Source organism: Rhinolophus sinicus, chromosome 4 (assembly GCF_057876585.1).
Source record: "Rhinolophus sinicus isolate RSI-liver-muscle chromosome 4, RSI-T2T, whole genome shotgun sequence".
In the NCBI taxonomy this organism is placed as follows: Eukaryota; Metazoa; Chordata; class Mammalia; order Chiroptera; family Rhinolophidae; genus Rhinolophus; species Rhinolophus sinicus.
This window is the reverse complement of record NC_142504.1, coordinates 634,665-662,590: the sequence shown is the minus strand read 5'-3', so window position 1 is coordinate 662,590 and position 27,926 is coordinate 634,665. Positions and strand designations below refer to the sequence as shown.

Sequence of the window (27,926 nt, the reverse complement as noted above, 5' to 3'; positions counted from 1 at the left end):
TACTGAGGACGGTGGGTACTAAGTGCAGTGAGGCAGGGAGTCCGCTCAGGAGCGCAGGGACGGCGGGGGCAGGAGCCAACCGCGCACCGTTTTCTGGGCTGCGGGGCCCGACGTCCTGAGCCCGCAGCCGCTTCAAGGGCGCGCCGTCCGCCAATTCGTCCCGGCGCGCAGAGAACCGGGCAGGGCGGCTCCCACGTGACGCCTCGTCGACCTTGGGGATCACACCCGCAGTGGCTCCCGTTCCCTCACATCCGTCGCACGGCCCGCCCCCCGCCCACCACAGCCAATGGCGTGCCGCTCCGCGCCTCGCGCGACCTCTGCGCGCGCCCGCACCCGCCAATCTCCGCCCGCCAGGCGGCGCACGCCGCGCAATTGGACGCTATACTCGTCCGTCAGACCCCCATCCCGCCCACCTCCCCCGGTCAGCCCCGCTCCATCCAGTTTCGCTCCCTGTCACCGCCGCGCCGGCGACAACGAAGGCGCGGCAGCCTCGCCCTCTGCGGAGACTCCCGTCCCCTGCCCTACGGGCACGGAGCCGCCACACGGAGCCAGGTCCGGCGACAGCGCGCGCTTACCTTCCTCCGACTCAGCTCCACCCGAATGAGGCTCCGACGCCCCACTCCAAGGCACCAAACTCTCGGCCCCGCCCCGGCGTGTGTCGTCAACACGCAGCCCCGCCCCGGGAGAAGTCCCCCGGCCGTGCGGGCGGGGCCGTGGCGTCACAGAGCCGCGCCGCCGTAGTCTGCGTTGCGTCTTCGTGGGCCCTTGGCCGGTGCGGCCCGTGGGGTGACCTTGGCCGTGCGAGACCTGTCGGCGTGCAGGGTCTGGGAAGGAGTCTGCGCGTGACGAGCAGTGTCTCCTGCGGGGGGCTGTCGGGAGGCCTCTGAGGGACAGCTGAGCTGGCCGGATTGGGGTCGCAGGAAGGAAAGGGACCTCGGTCAGTGCCGCGCGCTCCAAACGCCGCGGGCAGTGGGCGGTGGAGTGGGAAGCAGGAGTCCCCGGGACGTTCTGGGTGTAAGCGGAGCCATGGTGGACACGAGAGGGTTTCCCAAGTGGGCAGCGGGAATACCATGGGACGCCAAGGCCTTCCGCGTGTATCGTGCCATTTAACCCAATGCAAGTGGCCATCCGCTTTAAGTAGTTATTTGACTGCTAAGAAAGAAAAAAAAACCGCTGTTAGTAAAACAGCTTGTTGATGGTAAAATACATTCCTAATTCAAAATGTGACAAAAAAAAATTGGATCTCTGAATTGAGGAAATACGGTAAATTGTAGTGAGTCGCATACTGAAAAAGTTAGTCCCTTGCAGTTCGTCAGTCTTTATTACAGCAAGGAGAAAGCCTCACTTCATACTAATGTGTCTTCAACACCATTCTTCTTTCCCTTTCTGACAAAGAGAGATCAGATCTTAGGCTCAAGACTTTTGCTGGGCAATAATATAAACTAGAATTTAAACTGCTTTGTCTTACTGATGTGTGACAGTTTATCTTTGATGTTTATGGCAAGTGATACTGGTTTTCCTCTTCAGAGCAATAATAGTTTTCTTTGTAATAATTGGTTCCATTTAAGACTGGATGTTAGTATGGGAAGGTGGCACCCAGATAACTGACATTAGGGAAATGCTGTTCCACATTGTCCAGAATTATTTCGTGTATATTTCCTACAACTTGAAGGCGAGGACTGTGTCCTGTGCTATAAGAGGACGGGACAGTGATATGACCCTGATAGTTGCATAGAGGACACAAATAATTGAATCTGGGTGGGAATTCAGACTGAGGGCTATGCCACCCCCTTGTGGGTGTGATCTACGAAGGTTAGACAACAATGTTCTGGACTCATCCTACAAAAAGTGCTACATACCTCATTGCTGAATGTCACTACGGTCACCTTCGAAGTACTCCCCTTGGGAAGCTATGCACTGACGCCAGCGCCTAGTCCACCCTTCAAAACAATTTCAGAATTCTTTTTTTCTGGAATGGCCATCAGAGCTGTCACTGTATCATACTTGAAGTCCTGAATGTCATCAAAATGTCTTCCTTTCAATATTTCCTTTATCCTCAGGTAAAGAAAGAAGTCATTGGGGGCCGGATCAGGTGAGTAGGGAGGGTGTTCCAATAACCCCTACTTTTGTTTACTATGTAAAAACTCCCTCACAGACAGTGCTGTGTGAGCTGGTGCATTGTCGTGATGCAAGAACCATGAATTGGCGAAAAGTTCAGGTTGTCTAACTTTTTCACGCAGCCTTTTCAGCACTTCCAAATAGTAAACTTGGTTCACTGTCCAGGTGGTACAAATTCATAATGCATCATCCCTCTGATAGCAAAAAAGGTGAGCAACAGCATTGCAATAAGTTCACAAACTTAACTGTCAAACCTTGTAGACTTAAAGGCAGTTAATTTCTAAAAGGGAAAGGCAAAGTAAGAAGTGGGGTTTTGTTGTTGTTTTTGTTTTGTCTTAAGTGAGGAGTACTGTATAAATGCTTGGAAGGAAAAGTTGGGCTGATGTGTGGGAAAAGGATCTGGAGACTGGGAGGTGAAGGAACCAAGGAACAACCTTAGTATGTTTTTTCCCTTTTTTAAATTGTGGTAAAATATAAGAAAAAATTTTCATTTTAAAGTGTACAACTACATTTTAAAGTGTGAATTATATTCACAATGTTGTACAACCATCACCACTATCTATTTCCAAAACTTTTTACTGCTCCAAATAGAAACTCTGTAACTATTAAGCAATAATTTTCCATTTCCCTCCCTTCTTTCTCCTCCCTTGGTAACCTCTATACTTTATAAATTTGACAACTCTGGGTACCTCATAAATGTGAATTCATGCAGTATTTGTCCTTTTATGTGTCACTTATTTTACTTAATATAATGTTTTCAGCGTTCATCCATGTTGTAGCGTGTCAGAAATTGCTTTTTATGGCTAAATATATTCCATTGTATGGCTATACTGCGCCTGGTCTATCCATTCATCAGTTGATGGACATTTAGGTTTCCAGCTTTTGGCCATTGTGAATAATCCTACAATAACCATTGGCTTAAAAGTATCTGTTGAATACTTGTTTATATTTCTTTTTATAAAACCTAGTAGTAGAATTGGTGTGTCATATGATAATTCTATGTTTAGCTTTTTGAGGAAGTGCTAAACTGTTTCCTACAGTGGCCACACCATTTTGCATTTCCACTAGCAATACATGTGGGTTCCAATTTCTCCACATCCTCGTCAATACTTTCTTTTAAAAAATAGTCATCCTAGTAGTTGTGAGGTGATCTCATCTTGGTCTTGATTTGCATTTCCTTAATGACTAATGATGTCAAGAATCTTTCATTTGCTCATTGGTCATTTGTATATCTTCTTGGGAGAAAAGTCTATTGAAGTCTTTTTTGAATTGGGTTATTTGTCTCGTTGAGTTGGAGGAATTCTTTATATATTCTGGATATTAATCCCTTATGAGATACATGATTTGCAAGTATTTTCTCCCATTTTGCACGTTGTCCTTTCACTTTGTAATGTTCTTTGATGAACAAAAGTTTTTAATTTTGATGTCCACTTTATCCATGTTTGTTGTTATTATTGCTCATGCCATATCTAAGAATCCATTGCCAAATCTGAGATTGTGGAAATTTACCCCGATGTTTCTTCTAAGAGTTTCATGGTTTTAACTTTCATATTTAAGTTGTTTATCCACTTCGAGTTTATTTTTGTAAATGATGTGCAGTAGGAGTCCAACTGCACCTGTTTCATATAGAACTCCAGCTGTCCCAGACCATCCGTTGAAGAGGTGATTCTTCCCCCATTGAATGGGCTTAGCACCGTCTTAGAAAGTCAATTGACTACATACATTGGGTTTATTTCTGGGCCCTCAATTCCGTCCCATTGGCCTGTGTGGGCTACTCCATTATGCCAGTACCACACTGTTGTGATTACTGCAGCTTCACAGGCTTTGAACCCAGAAGTGTCTGTGAGTTCTCCAACTTTGTTTTTCATTTTCAGGATTGTTTTGGATGTGTGATTTCCACATAAATGTAAAGTTCGGCTTTTCCACTTCTGCAGAAAAAGACTATAGGAATTTTGATGGGGATTATGTTGAATCTGTACATAGCTTTGGGTAGTAGTTACATTTTAACAATATTAAGTCTTCCAGTCCATGAACATGGGATGTCTTTCATTTATTTGTCTTCTTTCAGCAACATTTTGCAAGTCTTTTACTTTGGTTAAATTATTCCTACGTATTTTATTTTTAACTCTAGTAGATTGCTTTTGGATTCTTTGGATTTTCTATATATAGGATCATGTCATCTGTGGATATAGTTTTTCTTCCTTCCCAGTTTCGATGTCTTCTGTTTCTATTTCTTGCCTTACTGCTCTGGCTACAACTTCTAATTCTGTGTTGAGTAGAAGTGGTGGGAATGGGCACCGTTGTCTTGTTCCTGATCTCAGAGGAAAACTTTTCACATTCTTTCACCATTGAGTATGTTTGCTATGGGATTTTCGTAGATGTCCATTATCGTGTTGAAGAAGTTACTTTCTATTCCTAGTTTTTGGAGTTTTTTTGATGATGAAAGGGTGCTGGATTTTAAGTACCTTTTCTGCATCAACTGAGGTAATAATGTGTTTCTTTTCTCCTTTTGTTCTATTAATGCGTATTACATTGATTTTATGTTGAACCACTCTTGCATTCATGGGATAAACCCCACTTGGTCATGATGTATAATTGTCTAAATATGCTGTTAAATTTGGTGTATTAGTATTTTGTTGACTTTTACATCTATATTTATGTGGGACATTAGTCTAATTTTCTTTTCTTGTGATGTTATTGTCTGGCTTTAGTATCAATGTAATGCTGGCCTCACAGAATGAGTTATGAAGTGTTCCCTCTTCTTTAATTTGTTGGAACAGCTTAAATAGCATTGGTGATAATTCTTCTTTAACTGTTGGTAGATTTCACCAGGGAAGCCATCCATTCTATATCAGTTTTGATTCTTACTATGTTACTTTAGGTAATTTGTGTGTTTCTAGAATTTGTCCATTTCATCAAAATTATCTTTATTGGTGTGAAATTGCTATATTATCCTTTTTATTTCTGGTCAGTAGTAATCTTTACTTACATTTCTGATTTTAGTGATTTATGTCTTTTTGGTCAGTCTAGCTAGAGATTTGTCAATTTTGTTAATCTTTTCAGAGAACCAACTTACTTTCATTGACTTTTGTTTTTCTAATCTCTAATTTTTATAAGTTCCTTTTACTAGCTTTGGGTTTAGTTTGCTTTTCTTATTTTTCAGTTCCTCACTCAAAATATAAAGTTAGGTTATTGACTTGGTCCCCACCCCCACCCCCGCTTTCTTCTGCCTCCCCACCCCACTCTGGTTCAAGCCATTGTTTCTCAGTCTAGTTTTGTAGAAGACAGCTCCCTGGCCCTGAGCCACAGGGCCGGCCCCGTATCTTCTTTTTAAATGTACAGATTATGACTACAAATTCTCTGAGCACCACCTTTGCTGTATCCCATGGCTTTTGCTTGATACGCTTTTTCATCAAAGTATACATTCTGATTCATTAAACAAATATTTATACCAGTGTGGTTCTAGGTGATGGGGATATAGAGGTAAACACAACAGACAGGATCTATTTTGTCATGGAGCTGACATTTTAAGGTAAACCAAAGACATCAATTGATGGTCTGAAATCCATAAAACAGAGAACGGCGGTAACACTGCTTTAATTTTTGAATTTTATTTTAAATAGGTAACATATTCACATGGTTCAAAAATAAAAATGATGTTACAAGTCTAGTTTGCAAAGTTTCCCTTGTACCCATTACCACTCACCTCGTTATCTACTGGCCTTCCAGGAGTAACACTTTATTTGTTGGATTATGAGGCAACCCATTAGATAACTAATGGGTTAATGGCTGGATAAATGGCTTATTTTGTGTCTAGCGAAGGAAATGTACAAAATGGAAAGCAAGGAAGCCTCTAGAGACTACTAGAATTCTGTGAAAAGGGCACAGGAGACAATTGTTTTGAGACAATTTGAGAACATTAAAAAAAAGATAATCATTAAAATGAAATTAAAACACATTTCGTTTTGTTATAAATCCTCTTGCTATAGATTTACTTCTGTTTACAGGATATACCAGGGACAGAAAAACATGTTAAATGACATGAAGATACAAGCAGCAAAATCCAGAATGTAGAAAATTCTACTGGTCAAATGATAAAGTTGCTTCAATAAGTAAATAGCATCATAAAAGATAGAAAGGGAGTGGGAATTATTATGTCAAAAAAGACTTAGGAGATGTTTCAGTGACTGCATTAAATAGACCTTGTTTGGATCCTGACTAAACAAAGTTTTTTGAGAAAATGGGGGAAATTGAACATATATTAAGTATTAGATTACATTAAAGAGTTATTTTTAATTTTATTGAGTATGGTAATGGTATTTTTAAAAGTCTTTATCTGTTACACACACTGAAGTATTTATAGGTAGAGGGGTGATGCCTGGGATTTTCTTTAATACACGTCAGGAAAAAAATGCAGTGAGGGTTCAGTGAACCCAGAAAGGCAAAACATTTATTGTTGAACCTGGATGATGAGTGTATTTATGTTCACTATATTCTATTTTTACGTGTGTTTGGAAATTCTTAATAAAAAATTAAAAACAAAGCTTTAACCTTCCTTTGCTCTAATTCAGGCCCAATAAGTAACTTTCTGAGTGGTTTTCCTCTTCCTCTGTCCCACGAGAAGAGGCGCTGCCACTAGGAGGTGTAAGCCCCTTGTCCGAGTGTTCCTCGGTTTTCTTACCCAGATTTTTCAGTCTCATGTTGCATCCGCGTGTTCCAAGACAAGGCAGGGAAGTTACTACAGGAGAGAGGGTGGGCAACAGCAAACAGGTAAAATCACTTGAACCTGAATGAGGACTGTTCCCCACTGGATTTGGACAGATCAAACTGTCCACGTGACCGACAGCTGTGCGTGGCCAGAGATTGTATGAACAAAAGTTGAGCCAAATGCTAATACTGAAAAATCAGGAGAGTTCATACCAAAACCCAAATTTCCAGCTTAGAAATCCTAAAAAAGGGGCTTTCGGTCCTCACCACAGAACTGCTGCTGCTCAGGGAGCCTTGCCTTGTACGACGTATTTAACGCCACGAGGCTGTCCGTCTTGGTTCAATCCCAGCCCTTATGGATGACATGCGGCAGGCAGCACGTACAAAGATAAGCACGCCGAGGCATTTTCGGGGGTGGGGGGAGGAGGAGGGTTGTATTCAGCAAGGACCGTCCTCAGCACAGCGAACACTGGGCCCAGCCCTTCCCACGGGCCCGCCGGGGCCATGACCCGGCTTCGTGCTGCTCAACATCTCTGCGGGCCAGCGGAGGACCCGAACCAGGGGACAGGGAACGAGAACGACGCCCAGACTCGCTGACCTTGGGATCCTCCTCGCAGCATCTACGACCGCAGCCCAGAAGCCCAGCAGCCGCCCCTCCACCCGACGGGGCGTCTGAAAATCACCGCAACACAGGCAGCAAACCGCCCGCATTCTAACGTCAGTAAGGCCGAGTCCACGGAGTCCCTCTCCCCGGGGACGGGCTACAGCCGGGCGGCCGCCGCTCCCAGCGGGCCCGAACCCCAAGAGCACTGGTCCAGCGCCCGCCTGTCCGCGCCGACAGCGAGTCCCGCCTACTCGGCCCCTACGCCGCGGAACCCACTCCTCCCGCGCTCGCCGACCAATCGCAGGGCGGGGAGGGAAGGCCAGTCAGCGCGTGCGTACTCCCTGCCGGTCGTGCTGCGTCCAGTGGGAGCCGGGCGCAGGAGCGCGCATGTGCGCTGGGTAAAGGTGCGCGTTGGCAGGTGCCTGGGCCTGGAAGACCGGCGGTGGGCGGTGGTGGTGGTGGGCGGGGCAGGCGTCATAGCGCACGCGCACTCTGCGCCCGGCCGTACTGCGTCGCCTGGCAGCTGGGCGCAGGCGCGCGCGTGCGCGCCAGACTGAGGGCGCGCGATGGCAGGTGTCTGGGCCGGGCGGCGACGGTTGATGGGGAGACCGGCGTTGCTGCTGCTCGCGCTGTGCGCGGTGGGCGCCCGGGGGCTCTACTTCCACATCGGCGAGACCGAGAAGCGCTGCTTCATCGAGGAAATCCCCGACGAGACCATGGTCATCGGTCAGGCGGGGCGGGGGTGGCCAGGGCCCTGCGTGTCCCGCGGACGCGGACGCGGCGCCCCGCGGAACAGGCGAGTGGTAACGGCCGTGTCTGCTCCGCAGGGAACTACCGCACCCAGATGTGGGATAAGCAGAAGGAAGTCTTCCTGCCCTCCACCCCCGGCCTGGGTATGCACGTGGAAGTGAAGGACCCCGAAGGCAAGGTAGGGCCCCCGCTGGCCGCCCGGAGGCTGCCTCAGGCGCCCTTCAGCGAAGCCCTCTGCGGTGGACGGAACTCAGAGGGCGTGGGCTGTCCCTGGGGAAGTCAGCGCAGGTGCGGGCTTACACTGACTGCTGTTGCAGGTGGTGCTGTCCCGGCAGTACGGCTCCGAGGGCCGCTTCACCTTCACGTCCCACACCCCTGGGGACCATCAGATCTGCCTGCACTCCAACTCGACCAGGATGGCACTCTTTGCTGGTGGCAGACTGGTAAGAGCATTTCCTTTGGCTACAGCTCGGAATCTCTCACTTGGTTGCAAACTTTTGATTTATTGCCATCATTTGTGACACTTCATGGCCTCGTCACAACTGGGGAAACAGATGTTGCCTTCTGTCCCACAATCAGGGACAAGAGTGGGTCCCATAGTGTGAAGTAGACAGTCAGAGGCCCCTCCACTCAGACATTATAACCTTAGTGTTTCTGACCTCACGACCTTGGGCTCCATCCCCATGACACGCGTGTCCTTCTAGCGTGTGCACCTAGACATCCAGGTTGGAGAGCATGCCAACAACTACCCTGAGATTGCTGCCAAGGACAAACTGACGGAGCTGCAGCTCCGAGCTCGCCAGCTGCTTGATCAAGTGGAACAGATCCAGAAGGAGCAGGATTACCAAAGGGTAAGGGTGTATCACTGTATTGGGACATGGCAGCTGACCTTTGTACCCACTGCACCTACTAGCAGTTTCCACTTGGGGCCTTCCCAGTGAACTGTTCAGAAAATGGAACACAGGGTACAGTCTAGACATGTTTTTAAGCTCTGTAGGATAAAGCGAAGATAGGCCAATTCAGTCTAGCCATCGCTTGTTTACCGCAGGATGTTGATTGAAATGGTAGGAGCATGATTTCCATCCCTGCAGAGATACTTGTGGAGAGGCAGCACCTCACTTCTGTGGGTAGTCCCAGTGCAATCAGCGGTACAGGGGTGTTCAGTCCCACAGTTGAGTGGTCACACGAGAGGGAGGCATGGGCCTCACAACGACCAGGAGCGCTGTTCCCTGCACATTTAACCCTGGGTCCCTTGTCCCCTGCAGTATCGTGAAGAGCGCTTTCGTCTGACCAGTGAGAGCACCAACCAGAGGGTCCTGTGGTGGTCCATCGCTCAGACTGTCATCCTCATCCTCACTGGCATCTGGCAGATGCGGCACCTGAAGAGCTTCTTTGAGGCCAAGAAGCTGGTGTAGTGTCCTCTCTGCGTGACCCTCTCTCACCTAGTTGTCTGGCACTTTCCCCACCCAATACATTATCCACCTGGATAGTAAAGGAAAAAGCGAAACGGTATAAGCCACCCTGGTTCCATGGTAACAATGCATCCAAGTCAGCACTTGTTAACACTGGTTCTCAAGGATTCGGGACTTTGGGCCAAGCTTTCACAGGTGTCTTGGGGTTTGAGTGCAGTCAGAGCTGACCCAGGACTAAGTCTGCTTCTTTGACCTCCACTGATTCCCCTCCGCCCTGTCACAAAATGAGCAAATGAAAAGCCTCTCCTACTCCCGTAACTCTCTCTCCATCCACTTATGCAGCAGGAGACCCAAATGCCCTACCAAGGAAGCCCCACCTCCCTGCTCCCAGCAGCCCGGTTCACTCAGTGGCTTTGTGAATGTAAATGAGGGGCAGAGGCCCTAGATTGAAGTGTTTTTCTATATACTAGAACTATTTTTTGATAAATTATATATTTTCCTTCCTAGTTGAAGTGTTAACTGCCTGTGTTTCACTAGCTGAGAACTCCAGCAGTCCCCCTGCGTTGTTTATCCACATTTTTGATAATTACTGTGGCCGCTCTCAGGATTGCAGCGTGCCAGAATTGGATATCCCAGCTGCTTGCTATCAAGGCCTTATTAGAGGGCCAAGCAGAGGCTTCTCGGGGACCCCTGGAAGTTCCATCACACAGGGCCTCAGAGTAAGAGTGAGGTTGTGACAGGCAGGACACACCTCCCCTCCCTCTTCCCTTAACCTTTATTTAAGCTGTGGCAAATGTTTTCTTCGTGGGAGCCAGGTTTGGTTCTTTATTATATAGACTTTTCCAACAAAATAAAACATGTCGTAGTAGCTGTGTTTGAGATTAACTAAGGGTATGGGCAGAGGGGAGGCTGCTGGCCTGGACTGTGTCTGCAGCTGACCAGCTGGGCTTGGCCTGATAGCAGTCTCTGGGGATGCGGGTGGGTAGCCATTCACAGAGGTCAACCAAGTAGACCCATCAGCAAGGAACTGTATGAGGAAGTTAGTCCCAGATAGTAAGTTTAAACACATCTTACTACACTTCCCTCATGCCCTGCTGCTCTAAAACTTAACACCGTTAGTTGCCCGTTCTTGACATTTTATTTTATGGTTTTGTTTTTGTCACAACTAAATTCTTCCGTTTTTCTCTTTATGTCCTATACTATTCCACATATGTACCTCTTTTTACTTGTAAAATATAGGTTTATAGGCTTTGTCATTTAGTACTTTTGTAAGTATTTTTGAAATTCTACATATTCCTCCTATTTCTAATTCTGGATGGCCTTGTTAACAGTCCAGTGCGGGGAAATGCCATAACTGACATCCCAAATTCTTTGGATATTTAAAAGTTTTCAGTTTTCTTCATGTTATAGTCAACAGGGAAAATCAGATGGCCTTGGAACTAGTTGGCTGCGTGGGCCTCTGGCCTGAGGCGCGGGGAGTATGAGACATGTCGGGAAGGGGGCATGTTTCTGCTCTGTGGCAGTTATTAGAAATCTAGCAGCAAAGCAGAGATGAGCCTGGGCTGTGGTGGGACGGGGAACAACAAGAGCTGGGATGGGCTTCAATAGGTCCATCCAGCAGTAGACATGATTGAGTGCACCTCGATTACGCTAATAGATCAGTATGTCCTGGGTTTCCCTTGTGAGTTTGACAGGAAAGGGAATGAAATGAGGACAAACATGGGAGTGCATCACACTATACTGATGGGGCAGGTGGAATAGCGATCGATGGCTGGAGGGTGAGCTGACAGGTGCTCCCGTGGGGAGGAGGATTTCCGTACTGGGGTACCATTCAGACACATGATGGCCTACGGAATTCTGGTGACACCCCCATCCGTACTACCTTGATTTCCTTTCTGAAATTCTTTCTTAGGCCATATAACACCCTTACCAAACAGCCTTCTACCTCCTTACCACAAAAAAAGAAAAAGTTGGGGGCAGCCAGCCATTCTCACCTGTCATCCTGGTCCGGTCCCTAGCTCTCACTGGGACTAGCAGTCCCCATCTCCATCTTTTGATACCAGCCTCACTGGACCTGTGGTGCATGAACTGCTCTGTTCTCACCCTAAATGGTCAGATCCTCAGCTCCGGCACTCATGCAGGGCCCGTGTCAGAGTAGATGCAAAAAGGTCGTCTGGGAAACTCATCAGTACAGACTCCTGAGCAACATACAGGTCCAGTCTGATCAAGCTGGTTTTGTGTTTGGGGTGCTGAGGCAGGCAGGACAACGGCCCTCCAAAGATGTCCATGCGCTAATCCCAGGAACCTGCAAATGTGTTAAATGACCCAACGAGCATTACGAGTGCTGTCAGCTGAGTCAAAAACAGGGAGATTATCCTGGATTATCTGGCTGTGCCCGACGCCATCATTAGGTTCTTTAAAAGTGGGAGAGGGAGGCAAAGTAAGGTCACAGGGATGCGATGTGAGGACTCAACCCACCGCTGCTGGCCTTGCAGATGGAAGAAGGGGGCCACACTGGGAAAGGCAAGACAGGAATTATCCCTCTAGTGTCTCCAGGAGGGAATGCAGTCCTGCCAACAGCTTCAACGCAGTGAGAGACCTTGTCAGACTTTTCACCTACAAAACTATAAATAATAAATTTGTGTTGTTTTAAGCCACTGTTTACGGTAATTTATCACAGAAACAACAGGAAAGTAACACAGGTGGGAAACTTGTAAAAACGAGAATCCTTATTTCTAACCAAGCCGTGCAGGTAACTTGGGTAGCCAGGTTTGGGAATCCCAGATACACCTGTCTTCCTCTTTATCTCGTGCTAGTCACTCTTCCAGCCTTCAACCTTGTACAGTCCAATTGCTGTGGCCTGACCTTTGGACCGTCAGTGGCCCTTAACTTTAGCCCAGCCTCTCGGTGGTCTCTACCGTATGCTGGTACACGCACTGTCACTGGCTTGCTACTCTCAAAGCTGTTGTCCCTGCGTTCCCACCATTGCTCCCGGGCGCAGGACTCACCAGCGATTCCCGTTACTCCACAGCAGGCGACACGCCTGTTTTTAGGGAGTCACGGACGAACACGCCAATCATTGTGTTTGTTAGGGTAAGTACAGCCAGGGGGGCATAATGACTAGCGCTCTGCTGACCAAAGAAGCGCCAAAGAACGGGAAGCCATGAGCCTGCAACTGTGTACCAGCGAGCTGTCCGGCCCCCATCGGTGGGCGGAGGAGGGCACCGAGGGACCACACACGCGTCCGCGCAGCTCCGCCCTCGCCGGGAACCCTAACCCAGCACGGCCTTGGGAGGCAGCGTCAGGGAGAGGACAGGACCCGTGGGGCTCTCAGGAGGCCCCGAGAACCCGGCCCCGCGGCCGCAGAGCTCCTCCGGAACATCGGAAGCCTGCGCTCCAGTACTTCCGGGAGGTGATGGCTCCTCCAACGCTGACTGGTTGTTGCTTTGACCCGCCCACACGTCGTCACGCTCTTCCTTCCGCTCCTGCGCGCTGTCACTACGGAGCCCCAGCATGGCGGACCCAGAGGTGTTGGGATTCGAACACATGGGCCTCGACCCCCGGCTCCTGCAGGTACCGGGCGGGCTGAGGAGCCGCCCGGCGTGGCGGGGGCGGCGGTAGGGCAGCGCGCCACCCGGACCGCCTCTCGTCTCTCCTAGGCCGTCACCGACCTGGGCTGGTCGCGGCCCACGCTGATCCAGGAAAAGGCCATCCCGCTGGCCCTGGAGGGGAAGGACCTCCTGGCTCGGGCCCGCACTGGCTCGGGGAAGACGGCCGCTTATGCCATTCCGATGCTGCAGCTGCTGCTCCACAGGAAGGCGGTGGGTCGCGGGGGAAACCGGGAGCCCAAAGGCCGGGAAAGAAAACGTAGGCGTCCGAGTCCTGTTGTGGCCTCTTGGAAAGCCCTGTCGTCGTCCCCTACCCCCCCACTCCGCCCCCAGTCCTTCCCAAGCACCGGCTTTCTTTCAGTCCCGTACTCGGGAGGGCTGGCCTGAAACAACCTGGAGCTGTTGTGGCAAACGTTGTGGACTGGATTCAGGCTACCTGGGTCCTAGTCCAGGCCCTGCTACCTCCATTCCGTGTGTAATCTTGAGTATTTCTACCATAAAAAAGTGGGCACAGCTCTCTCTCCTACTTACAAGACTCTGTGAATCTCTAGCGCCCTAGCTGGTGCATTTCAGGTAACTTCATAACCATAAAGGAAGTTGTTCTTTTGTAGGGTCGAAAGGACCCTTCGTTCTGCATTCTGAGGTGGGAGAAGTAAGCGAGGGGTCGAGCAGAACACAACTAAGTTGTGTTGAAGTCACAATAGTTGGGTCAGTTCAGCTGGAAGACTTTGCAGGACGCGTCCGATGGCCACGATGACACGAACCGGCTGGCTGAAGCTCTAATCCGTGCTCTTGCAGACGGGCCCCGTGGCAGAGCAGGCTGTGAGAGGCCTTGTCCTCGTGCCCACCAAGGAGCTGGCACGGCAGGCCCAGTCCATGATTCAGCAGCTGGCAGCCTACTGTTCCCGAGACATCCGGGTGGCCAATGTATCAGCTGCTGATGACGCGGCCTCTCAGAGGTGGGTGACAGCAGCAGCGCTGGAGGAATGAAGCTGCACAGACATGTAGGGTTGGGCTTGTGTGCAGCAAGAAAGAGGGCTGGTCTGGGGTGAGGTCCTAGCTGGACCTTCTCCCCGGTGCTGAGGTGTTGCCCCCTGCAGAGCTGTGCTGATGGAGAAGCCTGATGTAGTGGTGGGGACCCCCTCGCGCATACTAAGCCACTTGCAGCAAGACAGTTTGAAGCTGCGAGACTCCCTGGAGCTGCTGGTGATGGATGAGGCTGACCTTCTCTTTTCATTTGGCTTTGAGGAAGAGCTCAAGAGTCTTCTCTGGTACGGGGGAGGCATGTGGGGCTGGAATAGGCTGCAGGGTCTGGAGCTGGTGGGAGACCAGCTGCCAGTTGGAGGTCTTAGGAGTTGCAGTCTGATGGGGCTCTGCTTTGTTTTAGTCACTTGCCGCGGATTTGTCAGGCTTTTCTGATGTCGGCTACTTTTAATGAGGATGTACAAACACTAAAGGAGCTGGTACTGCATAACCCGGTAAGTGCCCTGTGGAAGTGTCTGGAATCACGGCCAAGTGACACTCAAAGGACTTGATCCTCCCTTCTCAAAAGCCTTTGACATTTGGGGGCAGTACTTGTTATTGGTTTAGTATCCTAGTTCTGAAGCACTAGAAGCCAGCAGTCACACCCCCAAATCTAGAAATCAGATGTCCCCTAGGGCTCCGCCCACATCCCTGAGCAGGGATCCCCCAGGGGCAGAAAGGGCATCTTGGGGCCAAAGTTCTCTGCTTACGTGACCTCTGCTTTCAGAAAGGCTGTGCTGGAGGGCTGCCCCTCACTGCACTCGTTTGTCGTGCATTTCCTTTGTTCTGTGCCCTGAATACTTTGCATGCGGTTGTATGTCCTCCGTGCCCCACAACAGTCAGGTACTTTGAATTTGTCCGCTGGCCGGAGGTGCCGCAATGCCCTGCACTGACAAGTTTGTACATTGGCGCTGTGCTTGGCGAGCCGGGCGCTTGCGGGAGCATTTTTGTCCTCCTTTCTTTCCTGACCACAGCCTTTCCTCCCCCAGGTCACCCTCAAGTTGCAAGAGTCCCAGCTGCCAGGGCCAGAGCAGCTGCAGCAGTTTCAGGTGGTGTGTGCCACTGAGGAAGACAAGTTTCTGTTGCTGTGCGCGCTGCTCAAGCTGTCGCTGGTCCGGGGCAAGTCCCTGATCTTCGTCAACACGCTGGAGCGCAGTTACCGGCTGCGCCTGTTCCTGGAGCAGCTCAGCATCCCCACCTGCGTGCTCAACGGAGAGCTCCCTGTGCGCTCCAGGTGGGCCCTGCCAGGCATCGCGGTGACGTTCCCGTTTCTTACGCACTCAGGCCAGTGCTGGGCTTGACCCAAACTCAGTGACTGGCTCACAAATACAAGATACTCGTTATCAGTGCGTCTTCAACTGAGGGGGTTGAGCACAAACATTAAGTGGGGGAAGAGTTTAAGAAGAGGGAACAGTCAGAAAGGGTGATGGCTACAGTAGTGCCGGGGGTGTGGTGGCCGCCAGCGTGCTTTTGGGGCTAACTGTCCCCTCTTGGGCACAGGTGCCACATCATCTCACAGTTCAACCAGGGCTTCTATGACTGTGTCATAGCAACTGATGCCGAAGTCCTGGGGGCCCCGCCCAAAGGCAAGCATCGGGGTAAAGGACCCAAGGGGGACAGGTGAGTCCTTGTTTCTGTCCTTCAACCCTCCTTGGGGAGACTGAAACCAGAGTGCCTGAGTGGGGGGCTAGGCCTGGCTGCTGGCATAGCCCACGGAGCCCTGCTCGGCTCCTGAGAATGGAGAGGGTGGAGGGCACACGAGCTCTGTGGGCAGCACAAGGGGCAAGGCTGCCAGGGTTGTTGACACCCTGTCCTTCGAGGGGAGACAGCCCAGCCAGCAGGGGCTGTGCAACTGTGAGTTGGGGCAGGATAGTTCTGAGGGGAAGTGGGAGCCCCCAGTCTGTGTCTGCCTGTGGTGGTTCTCAGACCACCCTGTGGGGCAGGGAGTTCTGCCGTTGCCCCAGAACTGAGGTCAGGGCAAGGGTTTGGCCACCCCTGGTCCCCCAGCTCCTGGAACAGTTGTGAAGTTGAGAGAGTCACCCGTAGCCAAGTCCTGTGGCTCCATGAAGGCCCTGTTGGAGACCTTGCCAGTTGGCAAAACTGGAGAACAGCAGCTCGGGAGAGCAGGGCTGAGTGTTGTGGGTTCCCATAGGGCCTCCGATCCCGAGGCAGGCGTGGCCCGGGGCATCGACTTCCACCACGTGTGTGCCGTGCTCAACTTCGACCTGCCCCCCACCCCCGAGGCCTACATCCATCGAGCCGGCAGGTAGGAATGCTGGGGTGTGGTGGGCTGGGGGCCTGGACTGGGCCAGAGACACGGGCTGAGCTGGCTCTCCTTGCAGGACGGCACGTGCCAACAACCCAGGCACAGTCCTGACCTTCGTGCTGCCCACAGAGCAGCCCCACCTGAGCAGGATTGAGGAGCTTCTTGGTGGCGGTAAGAGCTAGGGCCAGGCTCTGCCCATGACGCCTTCGACCCAGGGATGATGATGGCAGCAAGGGCACTAGTGTCCCCAGCAGCCACCCCCCACTCGGTCTTGCTTGGGCCATGTCCCTCGCTCGCTCCTTGTGCACTTGCTGGCAGGCACCGCCCCCTTCACAGGAGCAATCCCAGGTCGAGCCATCAGATGACTACCCAGGGTCACTGTTACAGCCTGTCTCCAGGGGCAGATGGGCCAAAGGAGGCGCAGGGGTTTGGGGAGACGGGGAAGGGGCTGCACAGGGGCTCTGCACTGGCGCCTTTAGGAGGCCGCGCTGTGGCAGGGCAGCCAGGTGGTGCCCCAGGCTGTGGGGCGAGCCCGGTGCGGGGGTGGGCTGGGCTGTCCCCCCACAGGAGGGCCCAGATATGCTCCTTGTGGGGTGTCACTCCTGCCTTAGGTGGGGGCTGGGGACGGATGCTCCTCACCATGTGCCCTCGAGCCCCTGGGCTGCACTCCTCTGTGCCCTGGTTTCCTTGCCTGAAATGGGAAATGCCGGTGCCTCCCTGTTAGTTTGTCCGGGATGTCGAGCGGCCCAGTGTGCTGCTGTGACAGTGCTCAGGATGGGGTCTGACTGCGAGGCACTCCTCACCGCCCCGCAGCTGTCGGCATGGCTGCCCTTGTGGCCAGAGCGGCCTTGGCAGAGGGCAGTTGGGGGCGGGCCAGTATGTCGGGCACCCGGGATGTGGAGACAGTGGGCCGCCCTGGGCACTGCACCCTGGAGCTCCTGTCATGTGTGTTTGTGAGACCTGGGTTTCTGGCTGTGCGTGCGCTTGGCAGGGATGGAGCAGGCAGGGTCCCTGGCCGCCGGAGTGTGGGGGCCTCACTGCTGCCTTCTGCACAGAGACCGGGGCCCCCGCGTTGCTTCCCTACCAGTTCCGCATGGAGGAGATTGAAGGCTTCCGCTACCGCTGCAGGGTGAGTGGGGCCAGGGGGTGAGCCGTGGGGTTCCTGCAGCCCCCGGCCCAGCGTCCTGACCCTTAGTGTCATCCCAGGATGCCATGCGCTCAGTGACTAAGCAAGCCATTCGAGAGGCGAGGCTGAAGGAGATCAAGGAGGAACTCCTGCGCTCGGAGAAGCTCAAGGTGAGGCCGGGAGGCGGCAGCGCAGGTGGGGCAGCTGGAACAGCTGCCGTGTGCTAGGATGCCACGTGTCCGTCAGAGTGACAGCGTCTGTGAGTGGGCACAGTCACGTGTTCCTCACAGCATCCTGATTGTAGAGGAGGCACCTGAGCATCCATGGCAGGGCTTGCTGGGCAGCGCAGGGAAGGAGCAGCCTAGGACGGCGCTGGGGACGGGCGGTGCCGAGGGATGGGCTGCTGTGCTCCCGTGCACCTCAGGGGCAGGGAGGGAACAGTCTAGGATGGTGCCGAGTGACGCGAGCAGCTGCCTCTGGGAGTGGATGGGGTGACTGCCACAACAGCGATGGGACACCTCAGCCATTTAAATTCTGGGACACGGGGCCACCTGTGGTCAAAAGCCCTGGGAAGTTACAGGGACAGCCACCCTCAGCGCTGTCGCTTCCGGCAGACGTACTTTGAAGACAATCCCAAGGACCTGCAGCTGCTACGGCACGACCTGCCCTTGCATCCGGCTGTGGTGAAGCCGCACCTGGGCCACGTGCCCGACTACCTGGGTGAGTGGGCGCGAGGAGGGAGCTCCGTGTCACAGCAGCAGCAAGCCGTGTGCTGACAGTGTGGCCAGGAGGCTGGGCGTCCGCGTGGCCAGCGCTGCTCGGAGGCCCCGGGACCCGTCGGCACACTCAGGCAGGTGGCAGTGAGCAAAGAGGCCAAGGGCGGGGCGTGGGCTGGGGGTAACGGCCTGACACCTGGAGATGTGGGGGAGGCCACCTCTAACCAAGGCAAAGACCAAAGAGGAGTGGCTTAGAGAGCAGCAGTCACCATTATCCCACCCTGGGAAGGCAGCTCTGTGACAAATAGCTATGTGGCCACAGGCATCTTAACGTAGCCCTGGAGCCTGGGTCCCAGGTCAGGAAGGATGGGGGCCAGCTGGGGCGCCTGGAGGACGTGCAGGTGAGGAGGGTGGGGCTGCTGAGCCACCTGTCGCCTCCAGTTCCTCCTGCTCTTCGAGGCCTCGTCTGCCCTCATAGGAAGCGGAAGAAGCCGTGCCCCTCTAAGAAGGCCAAGGTATGTGCCCCGGGCCTTGTTCCTTTGTCTCCAGGGTATGCACACACATTGCCCTTGCAAGGGAGCGCAGCCCCACAACTGGCCCCAGACTTCTGTGGTCAGGTCAAGGTCGCAGGGCTGGGACTGGAGGCCACCTGCACATGCCGTGGAGCACGGGAGGACCTGCGTTTCTGTGCCTATTGCTTGCGGGCTGTGCGAGGAGGAAGGTGGGGCCCGGAGGGCTGCCTTCTGCGGCGAGCACAGCAGCTTCTGCCGTCGGCTCCTGGGCTGCGGGCCAAGTGGCAACAGCACGCGCTTAGTCGGTGTTGGCTTGGGCAGCTGACCTGCGACCTTGCCCCACAGAAGGTGAAGGCCCACAACCCACTGCGCAGCTTCCGGCACAGAGGAGAGAAGCACAGGCCGACGGCAGCGCCCTCCTGAGGTGGTCCAGGCAGCGGCGGCTGAGCAGAGTGGGGAGCGGGCCCCCGCCCCCCTGGACTGACGGGTTTTGGGGCCAGCCTGCTGGTTGTGCCTTAAGGACAATAAAGATTCTAGCTGCCCCGTGTGCCTCCTGCGGAGGGGGGCGGGGCATCCCTAGAAACCACTTCCAGGGGCCAGGCCTGGCTGCCTGCACGCCGTGCCCGCATGAGCAGCAGTGTAGCTCGGGGACACCCGCCCCCATCCAGGTCTCTTGCCAGCCCATAGCCACCCCTGTGGCCTCCCTGCCTGGGGTCACGCCGCCCAGCCCCCGTCCCCTCACGCTCAGAAACGAGGTCCACCCCCCCCCCCATGCCCTACATGGCAGAGTCAGCCTGCTGTCCCCTGAGCCCGCACTGCCCTGCTCGCGTCAGCCCTTGCGTGAGTCTGAGGTGGAGGGACTCCGTGTGTTGCGCCTGCGCTTCGTTCTTGCACTCCACGCCCAGGCAGCCCCCACAGGACAGCCTCCCAGCCGCAGGCCGGGTCTCCCAGCTTCTCGCTGTCCCGAGCAGGTGTCCTTGACTGCCCTCTGGTGCCAGTGTCAGCATCACCTGGGGTGCGGTGGGGGCGTCGGGAGATGGCCGCCACGCTGCAGTATTTGAGAAGGGATCCAGCTGTGCTGTCAAAACAGCCTCACAGGGACAGAGGCTAAGACCCCCGGTGTGCGTTGGGCTGCCACGTTTCCTGCTCATGTTATGTTCTGAGGACTTTAAGGGGCCAGGCCATGTGTGACGGGGTTGCTGCTTGGGTGGGACGCACCCGGTGTGGCACAGCAACCAGTGACACGCACCTAGGATTCCCACGTCCACCAGGAGCAGCGGTTACTGCAGCTGCACGAGATGGCGGCTTGGCAGCATCTGCCGGGGCCTCTTGGAAGTCACCCCACAGCGTGGGAGGCGCCGCGCTTGTACCTTTCCCCTCTGAGGTAGGCAAGCCGATGCCTGACACGGCTTGGTGATTCCTTGTCCCTCTGGCTCTGTCACCACCAGGACCTCCTTGCCCAGGAGCCTGCTCCAGTGCGGGAGATTGGGCACTTGGGGCTTTCCCTGTGATGTCCCTGTGAGGGGGACTCTGCTGTGTCCCCTCCTGGAGCTCGGCTGAGGACTAGTACCCCTGGGCTGACACCTGTGCTGAGCGTCATACACACGTCCTCACGTGGGAGTGCAGGCTCAGGAGCTCCTTGGCATGTGAGGACAGCTGCGGGCAGGTCTGCTCTGGCCCAGCTGTCCACCCCAAAGGAGGGGTGGTCGGTGCTGCTGGCTCTCTCCCCACCACGAGGCAGGTGCCATCGTAGGCCCTTGGGAGCTGGGCTGTTCCTGTGTACCTTCCCTGAGCTAGAATGGGCCAGGGCGGTGGAGCAAGTGTCTCTGTGTCCTGCACCTGCAGGGGGAATGTGTCCAGGGGCCCAGACAGCTCGGGCTCCACGTAGCCCCGTTACCATCCGGGGAAACAGGCCCTCAGGTTGGACATGTCTATCCGATGGTGAAACCTCTGCCGTTCACAAGCACGTTCAGACCACAACTGGACAGGCCCAGGGATCTGGTGCGCACATGATAGGTCCCGGGGGCCTAGAAGTGGAGCGGGCGGGGCTGCCTGCTGGGACAAAGCTGACTGTACAGGGAAGTCACAGGGGCTGACGGCAGGGAGGCCAGTGCAGTGCAGGCACCATCTCTGCCCCTGGCTGGCAATCACACCCTCAGGCCTCAATGGGTGCCGTGTGCCAGGCTCTAGAGGACATGGGTGGGCACAGCCCTTGCAAGGAGCTCCAGGAGATGGAGAGTCAGGTCTTGAATGCGCCGACCTCCCAGAGTCCAGGGAGCATCCACCTGTCCCACAGCCTGTAGCGGCCTGCCAGGTGCAGGCACTGGTCTGGAGCCAAAGGGAGCATGGGCAGTGCTTGAGTCAGGAGGAGTCTGGGGAAGCTGGCCGCCCAAGCAAGTGACGGGAAGGATGGGTGGGGGTAGCAGTCCTGACTGAACAGCGTGTGGAAGTGCTGTGGGGGGGAGGAAGCCCACACCTGAGGATGGAAAAAAATCAAAGCTGTCGTTGCCAAAGTCAGCAAATGCTGACCAACTGATTGACTTTTTGAAAATACAGTACTTGGTAAAAGCTACCAACAGGTGTGGGTGTTTTTTAAGCAGGGAGTGCCTTGATCAGGTGGCTGTGTAAATGTGATAACAGCCAGGAAAACTGTGTCTCTAGAAACCTCTGGACCCAGTGCGTGAGCCCATTCAAGTGTGTCTCCCATTCCAGTTACTTCCCCCCGCCCGCTCAGCAGTGACTCAGCTTTCATAAAATTGGTCGTTCTTGGGACTTTGGTCCCCAGGAGCGTGTCCACGGGAGGAAATGGCGATCAGCTCAAAATGGTGCAGGGAGGTGCCCCTGCCAAACTCCATCCTCTTTTCCCCAGAAATAAGGATTCAGACATCCTGTCCCACGGCAGGGGCTGCAGTCGCTTGTCCTGCGTCTATCACAGCCATTTTCACCTGGAAAAGGAAGAAGTCATTGACCAGGAAGGACAGGTGCCCTGGCCCAGCTTCCTTCCTGTTGTGCTGGCACCATGCTGGGCAGACTCCCTCCTCCCAGGACATCATCAGAGCTCAGTGTCTGTTCACTCACAAGTCCACCCACAAGCCTACTGGGAAGCAGTGAGTGTGGCCACAGTTGAGCTGCAGAGCGGGCACACTGGGGGACTTCCATCGTGCTCCAAGAGCAGCCTTTGTGACACCTGCGACATGCTGCCCAGCTTCAAGGGAGGGGCCTTGCCCTTGGCCTCCTCTGAGATCTCCATAAATGGGATAAAGTGCCCCCTCCGGGTATCCCTGTGTGGGGGACACCCCTGCACCCAGCTCTGCACACAGGCCCCTAATACTAGTGCACTTCCCAGGATGAGGTCTCAGCCAGCAGGGGCCAGGGCCTGAGAGTTTGCATTCCTAGCAGCCTTCTCCCCAGGGAGGCCGATGCTGCTGCACCCAGACCAGCCTCTGAGAGGCAAGCTTTAATATGCACGCACCCATCCCATTTTACAGATTGGGAAATGTTCAGAGAAAGCAAGTTGCCACCCCATGCCACCCAGCTCAGTGGCAGAGTGAGAGGGCGCTCAGGTCTGTGGGCCCCTATCGGGAACCCAAGGTGAGAACTGGGTTCAACCCTGTCCCATCCCTCCTCAGCCTCAGCTTCATCCCTACGGTGGTATGATGAGTGGTGTAACTTTAGCATAAGTATGTCCCAATCAGTATTTGTGATACACTAAAAAAGGATTCATTTATCTGAAACAAATCTAGCAGGTACCCTGCGTATTTCCTAAATTTCTAGAGCTTTTCTTGCCCAAGCACTGTCTCCTCCAGGAAACCTTCCTGGTGCCAAGTCTGGCTGGGCACCCTTTTCTGTGAGTAAATTTGGGGTTAATTTTGGTGTATTTCAGCTCTTAGCACAGTAGCACCTGCCCATCTCCCATTCCCAGCCAGGTGGTGTGCAGCTTGCACACAGCTTGGAGCCAAGTTGGAGAGGGGGTGGCAAGAAGAAGCCCACCCTCCAAATAGGGCTCTGCTCTGATGGCTGATTGCTGCTTCTGACCCAGAGGTGCAGACAAAGGGGGGGGGAGCTATTGTTGCCCCCTGCCCATTGTTGCAAGACCCTCTTCCTTTGGCTTAAGTGACTTCCAGGGGATTTAAAGGACCAGATATCTTTTATTTCCTCCATTTTTCCCCTTTCAGGAACCAGACATTAAAAACTAGGATGTTGAGCCGGCCCGGTGGCTCAGGCGGTTAGAGCTCCGTGCTCCTAACTCTGAAGGCTGCCGGTTCAATTCCCACATGGGCCAGTGGGCTCTCAACCACAAGGTTGCCAGTTCAATTCCTCGACTCCCGCAAGGGATGGTGGGCAGCGCCCCCCGCAACTAAGATTGAACATGGCACCTTGAGCTGAGCTGCCACTGAGCTCCCGGATGGCTCAGTTGGTTGGAGCGCGTCCTCTCAACCACAAGGTTGCCGGTTCGACTCCCGCAAGGGATGGTGGGCTGTGCCCCCTGCAACTAGCAACGGCAACTGGACCTGGAGCTGAGCTGCGCCCTCCACAACTAAGACTGAAAGAACAACAACTTGAAGCCGAACAGAACCCTCCACAACTAAGATTGAAGGACAACAATTTGACCATTGTTCCCCAATAAAGTCCTGTTCCCCTTCCCCAATTAAAAAAAAAAAAAAAACAACTAGGATGTTTAAAAACATCTGCATATACAGGGAAAATTACAAAGTGACTACACATGCCCAGGGAATGGTTCAGAAAAAGAGTTGAGAAGATCTTAAGTTTATACCTCAGGCTGATCCTTGGCACAGAGAGCCTAAGACAATGAAAAGTAAGTTAATGAAAACTGAAAACAAAAACCAACAAACCCTGGGGAATGGAAGAATCTGATTCCCAGATTTATGTTATTATTAGATTCAAATGTCCAGTTTTCAACAACAACAAAAATCACAAGGCATATAAAAAAAAAGGGAAATTGTGGCCCACTCAAAGTAAAAATCAATAGAAATGGTCTGAAAAAGATATACTAAGGCAAAAGCTTTAGAAGAACCATCTTAAAGATGCTCAAAGAAGTAAAGGAAGATGTGGAAAAGGTCAAGAAAATATTATGTGAGCAAAATGAAAATATCAATAAAAGACAGGAAACATAAAAAGAAACCAAAAAGAAATTCTAGAGCTGGAAAGTACAATAACTGAAATGAAAAGTTCACTAGAGGGATTCAAAAGCAGATTTATCAGGTACAAGAAAGAATCAGTGAACTTGAACATAGGACAATGGAAATTATTGAGTTGGAGGAAGAGAAAGAAAAAGACTGAAGAAAAGAAAATGGAGCCTGAGGGACCCATGGGACACCATCAAACAGACCAACATATGCCTCGTGGGAGTCCCAGAAGGAGAGGAGAGAGAAAGGGGGCAAAGAGAATATTTGAAAAAGTAATGGCTGAAAACTCCCCAAATTTGATGAATGACATGAATACAAACATCCAAGAAACTCAATGAATTCCAAGTAAGATCAACTCAAAGAAATACATTATAACCAAGATACATTATAATCAAATTTACAAAAGCCAGAGAGAATCTTGAAAGCCACAAAAGAAAACCAAATTGTCACATAGAAGGGATCCTCAAAAAGATTATGAACAAATTTCTCATAAAGATCAGAAACTTTGGAGACCAGAATACAGTGAGCTGATATATTTAAAGTGCTTATATTTTCAAAAACCTATCAACAAGAATCATATCTGGCAAAACTGTCCTTCAAAAGTGAGGGAGAAGTTAAGACATTCCCAGATAAACAAAAAACGAGGGAGTTCGTAACCACTAGATCTGCCCTGCGAGAGATGCTCAAGGGAGTCCTGGAGAGTGACATGAGGACAGGAGACAGCTCAAAGCCAGTTGGAGAAATAAAGATCTCAGTAAAGATAAACATATGGGCAATTATAAAAGCTGTATGACAACAGTGGTTTGTAACTGCACTTTTTGTTTTCTATACGATTTAAGAAACTACGAAATTTAAATAAAAATTAGTATAAAAGCTAGTATTACTGTATTTTGGTTCATAACTCTAAACGATTTCTACATAATTTAGGAGACTAATGCATTTGAAATAATTATGTTTTGGTGCATAATATGTAATTTAACATATAAAGTGTAATTTTGAGACAGCAATAACTGAAAAGGGTGGATACAGCTGTAAAGGAACAGAGTTTTTGTATGCTATTGAAGTTAAGCTGCTATAAATTCAAATTCGAGTGTTGTAACTTTAGCATGTTAAATATAATGCCTACGGTAACCAAACACACACACACAAAAATAGCTAATAGAATACACATTAAAGGGAATGAGAAGGGAATGTAAGTTGCCCTAATAAAAATTAACTAAATACAAAAAAAGTCAGTAATATAGGAAATGAGAGACAAAAAAGCTGTAAAGCATATAGGAAACAAGTAATTACCAGTAGTTAAATTTAAATATAGTAATCTCTCCAATCAAAAGTCAGAGTTTGGCAGAAGGGATTAAAAAACATGACCCAACTATATGATGTCTATAAGAAACCCACTTGAGATCCAAAGACACCCACAAGTTGAAAAAGAAAGATAGGAAAACATATTCTATGCAAACATAACCAAAAGAGTGGAGGGGGGGGCTACTAATATCAGACAAAATAGACTTTAAATCCAAATGTTTACAAGAGATGAAGGACATTATATATTAATGAAAGGTTCAGTACAGGAAAAATGAGTATGTATAAACATTTATGCACCTAATGACAAACATCAAAATCTATGAAGCAAAAATGGACAGAACTGAAGAAAGAAATAAAAAGTTTTACAGTAATAGGAGAGTTCAGTACCCCACTCCCAATAATGGATGGAACAACCAGACATAAATAAGGAAATAGAGGACTTAAGCAACACAATAAATGCATAGATCTAGCAGATATATGCAGAATACTACATCCAACAATAACAGCACACACATTCTTTTCAAATACACATGGAACATTCTCCCTGATAAACCAAGTGTTACGCCACAAATTAAGTCTCAACATTTAAAAAGCTATGATATATATTGTCTGACCACACCTCAATAAAGTTAGAAATCACTAACAAGGAAAACTGGAAAATTCACAGACTTGTGGAAATTATACAACCCACACGTTTAACACAACCAATGGATCAAAGAGCAAATCACAGTGAAATTAGAAAATACTTAGGAATGAAAATAAAAACACAACATACCAAAACTTAAGGGAGGCAGCAAAAAGGGGTTCTAAGGGGGAAATTTACAGCTAATAAATGCTAACATTAAACAAGAAAGATCTCAAATCAACAATGTAACTTTACAGCATAAGAAACTAGAAAAAGGACAAGAAACTAAACCCAAAGCTAGTAGGAGGAAGGAAATAACAAAGATTAGCACAGGAATAAATGACATAGAGAATAGAAAAATAATATAGAAAATCAGTGAAACTAAAAAGTTCATTCGTTGAAAAGATCAACAAAATCAACAAACCTTGAGCTAGGCTGACTAAGAAAAAGAGAGAAGACTTCAATTACTAAATCAGAGATGAAAGTGGGCACATTATTACTGATTCTACAGAAATAAAATATTAGAAGAGAGAACTATGAGCAATTGTATACCAACAAATTGGATAACCAAGATGAAATAGACAAATTCCAAGAAACACAAAAGCTACCAAGACTAAATCATGACGAAATAGACAATCTGAGTAGATCTATTGACCTAAAAGGAGGCTGAATTGGTAATAATAATAATAACCTCCCAACAGAGAAAAGTTCTGGCCCTGATAGCTTCACTGTTGAAGTCTACAAAACATCGAAAGAAGAATTAACACCAATACTCCTCAAACTCTTCCCAAAAATTGAAGAGGAAGGAACACTTCCTAACTCATTCTATGAGGCCAGCATTGTCCTGATACCAAGGCCAGAAAGATACAAGATAAAACTATAGAACAGTATCTCTTGTGAACATTGATGCAAAGATTCTCAACAAAATACTAGCAAACAGAATTCAACACATATTAAAAAGACTGTACACTGTGACTAAATGAGATTTATTCCTAGGATGCAAAGATGTTTCAACGTGTGAAAATAAATCAATGTAATTTGTCACATCAACAAAGTGAAGGAAAAACCCACATGATCATCTCAATTGATTCAGGAAAAGCATTTGACAAAATCCAACATGCTTTCATAATAAAAACTTAAAAACTAGGAATGGAAGAAATACCTCAACATAATAAATATCATGTGAAAAACTCGCAGAAAAAATACTCAGTGGTGGAAGACTAAAAGCTTTTCCTCTAAAAACAGGAACAAGGCAAGGATGCCCACCCTCACCACTGTTATTCAACATAGTAAGTACTAGAAGTTCTAGCCAGAGCAGTTAGGCAAGAAAAAGTAATAAAAGTTATCTTAGTTGGAAAGGAAGAAGTAAAATCATCTCTGTTTGTAGATGACATGGTCATATTTATGAGGTGTGATCAACATATACACTGAATGTTTAAATTTAAAAATAAAGTATTATAGTAAAAGACACATTGCCATTAATCCCCCCCCCCAGAATACCCCCCTTGCTTTGAACATACTTATTCCATCCTTCTTGCCACTTTCCGAAGCCAATTCTGGAAGTCCTCTTTCGTGAGTGTCTTTTGTCGTGCTCTCATGGCTGCCTCGATGTCCTGAATCATTTTGACTTTGGGAAAGAGCCAGAAGTTGCATGGTTCCAGATTTGGTGAATAAGGTGGACACACTGTAATGATTTTATTTGACAGAAATTGCCGTATACCAGAAGTGATGTGTGACACAGAGCATTGTCATGATGGAGAATGAAACTGTTTGCCCATTTCATGTTAATGCATTGTTTGTGATCCATGATTTATGGCACAGTTTAAAACACACCTCAAACCGTAGCTCACACCTGCCTGACTGCATCAAACAAATTGAAACTTGTCACACACTGTTAACTAAGGTTCAATGTGCCACTTCCTGTATTGAAGCTCCCTGCCTTTCCATTGGATGACTCAGCAGCAGCATTCCGTGTGTGTGTGTGTGTGTGTGTGTGTGTGTGTGTAT

The 27,926-nt window shown here is 50.5% G+C and overlaps 3 protein-coding genes across 11 annotated transcripts in view; 2 read left to right on the top strand and 1 right to left on the bottom strand.

The window, feature by feature from the left end:
- OGDH (oxoglutarate dehydrogenase) overlaps positions 1 to 602 on the bottom strand; it is a 57,720-nt gene extending 57,118 nt beyond the window's left edge. For all 4 annotated transcript variants that reach the window (XM_019731634.3, XM_019731637.3, XM_019731638.3 and 1 more), the window contains exon 1: positions 576 to 602. The gene's annotated coding sequence lies outside the window, so the exon portion shown is untranslated. The remainder of the gene's footprint in view (positions 1 to 575) is intronic.
- Positions 603 to 7,209: 6,607 nt separating this feature from the next.
- TMED4 (transmembrane p24 trafficking protein 4) lies at positions 7,210 to 10,459 on the top strand. Of its 2 annotated transcripts, none has more exons than XM_074312107.2 (5): positions 7,210 to 7,833; positions 8,257 to 8,357; positions 8,497 to 8,622; positions 8,884 to 9,030; positions 9,445 to 10,459. In XM_074312107.2, the coding sequence occupies exons 2-5, from the start codon at positions 8,274 to 8,276 to the stop codon at positions 9,592 to 9,594; spliced, it is 507 nt and encodes a 168-aa protein (XP_074168208.1). In that variant the 5' UTR covers positions 7,210 to 7,833; positions 8,257 to 8,273; the 3' UTR covers positions 9,595 to 10,459. The 2 variants fall into 2 exon arrangements, with proteins under 2 accessions (XP_074168208.1, XP_019587200.1); XM_019731641.3 differs by lacking the exon at positions 7,210 to 7,833 and adding an exon at positions 7,947 to 8,155.
- Positions 10,460 to 13,011: 2,552 nt separating this feature from the next.
- Positions 13,012 to 20,045, top strand: DDX56 (DEAD-box helicase 56). Of its 5 annotated transcripts, none has more exons than XM_019731640.3 (14): positions 13,012 to 13,164; positions 13,251 to 13,412; positions 13,998 to 14,158; positions 14,300 to 14,470; positions 14,587 to 14,677; positions 15,212 to 15,456; positions 15,723 to 15,842; positions 16,375 to 16,488; positions 16,565 to 16,659; positions 17,544 to 17,617; positions 17,695 to 17,784; positions 18,229 to 18,334; positions 18,772 to 18,845; positions 19,188 to 19,385. In XM_019731640.3, exons 1-14 carry the CDS (start codon positions 13,105 to 13,107, stop codon positions 19,263 to 19,265), a joined length of 1,641 nt encoding a protein of 546 aa, XP_019587199.1. In that variant the 5' UTR covers positions 13,012 to 13,104; the 3' UTR covers positions 19,266 to 19,385. The 5 variants fall into 5 exon arrangements, 3 of the variants coding, with proteins under 3 accessions (XP_019587199.1, XP_019587198.1, XP_074168207.1); XM_019731639.3 differs by having other exon boundaries at positions 19,164 to 19,385; XR_016021000.1 differs by lacking the exon at positions 18,772 to 18,845 and having other exon boundaries at positions 18,229 to 18,464.
- Positions 20,046 to 27,926: the final 7,881 nt, after the last annotated feature.

Excerpts from the sequence above, each read along its gene's own strand:
- TMED4 (XM_019731641.3), top strand. The coding sequence starts at position 7,996 with ATGGCAGGTGTCTGGGCCGGGCGGCGACGGTTGATGGGGAGACCGGCG. Across the intron at positions 8,358-8,496 it reads TGAAGGACCCCGAAGGCAAG|GTGGTGCTGTCCCGGCAGTA; the intron begins GTAGGGCCCCCG and ends CTGCTGTTGCAG. Across the intron at positions 8,623-8,883 it reads TCTTTGCTGGTGGCAGACTG|CGTGTGCACCTAGACATCCA; the intron begins GTAAGAGCATTT and ends GTGTCCTTCTAG.
- DDX56 (XM_074312106.2), top strand. The coding sequence starts at position 13,105 with ATGGCGGACCCAGAGGTGTTGGGATTCGAACACATGGGCCTCGACCCC. Across the intron at positions 15,457-15,722 it reads GAGCTCCCTGTGCGCTCCAG|GTGCCACATCATCTCACAGT; the intron begins GTGGGCCCTGCC and ends TCTTGGGCACAG. Across the intron at positions 16,489-16,564 it reads TACATCCATCGAGCCGGCAG|GACGGCACGTGCCAACAACC; the intron begins GTAGGAATGCTG and ends CTCTCCTTGCAG.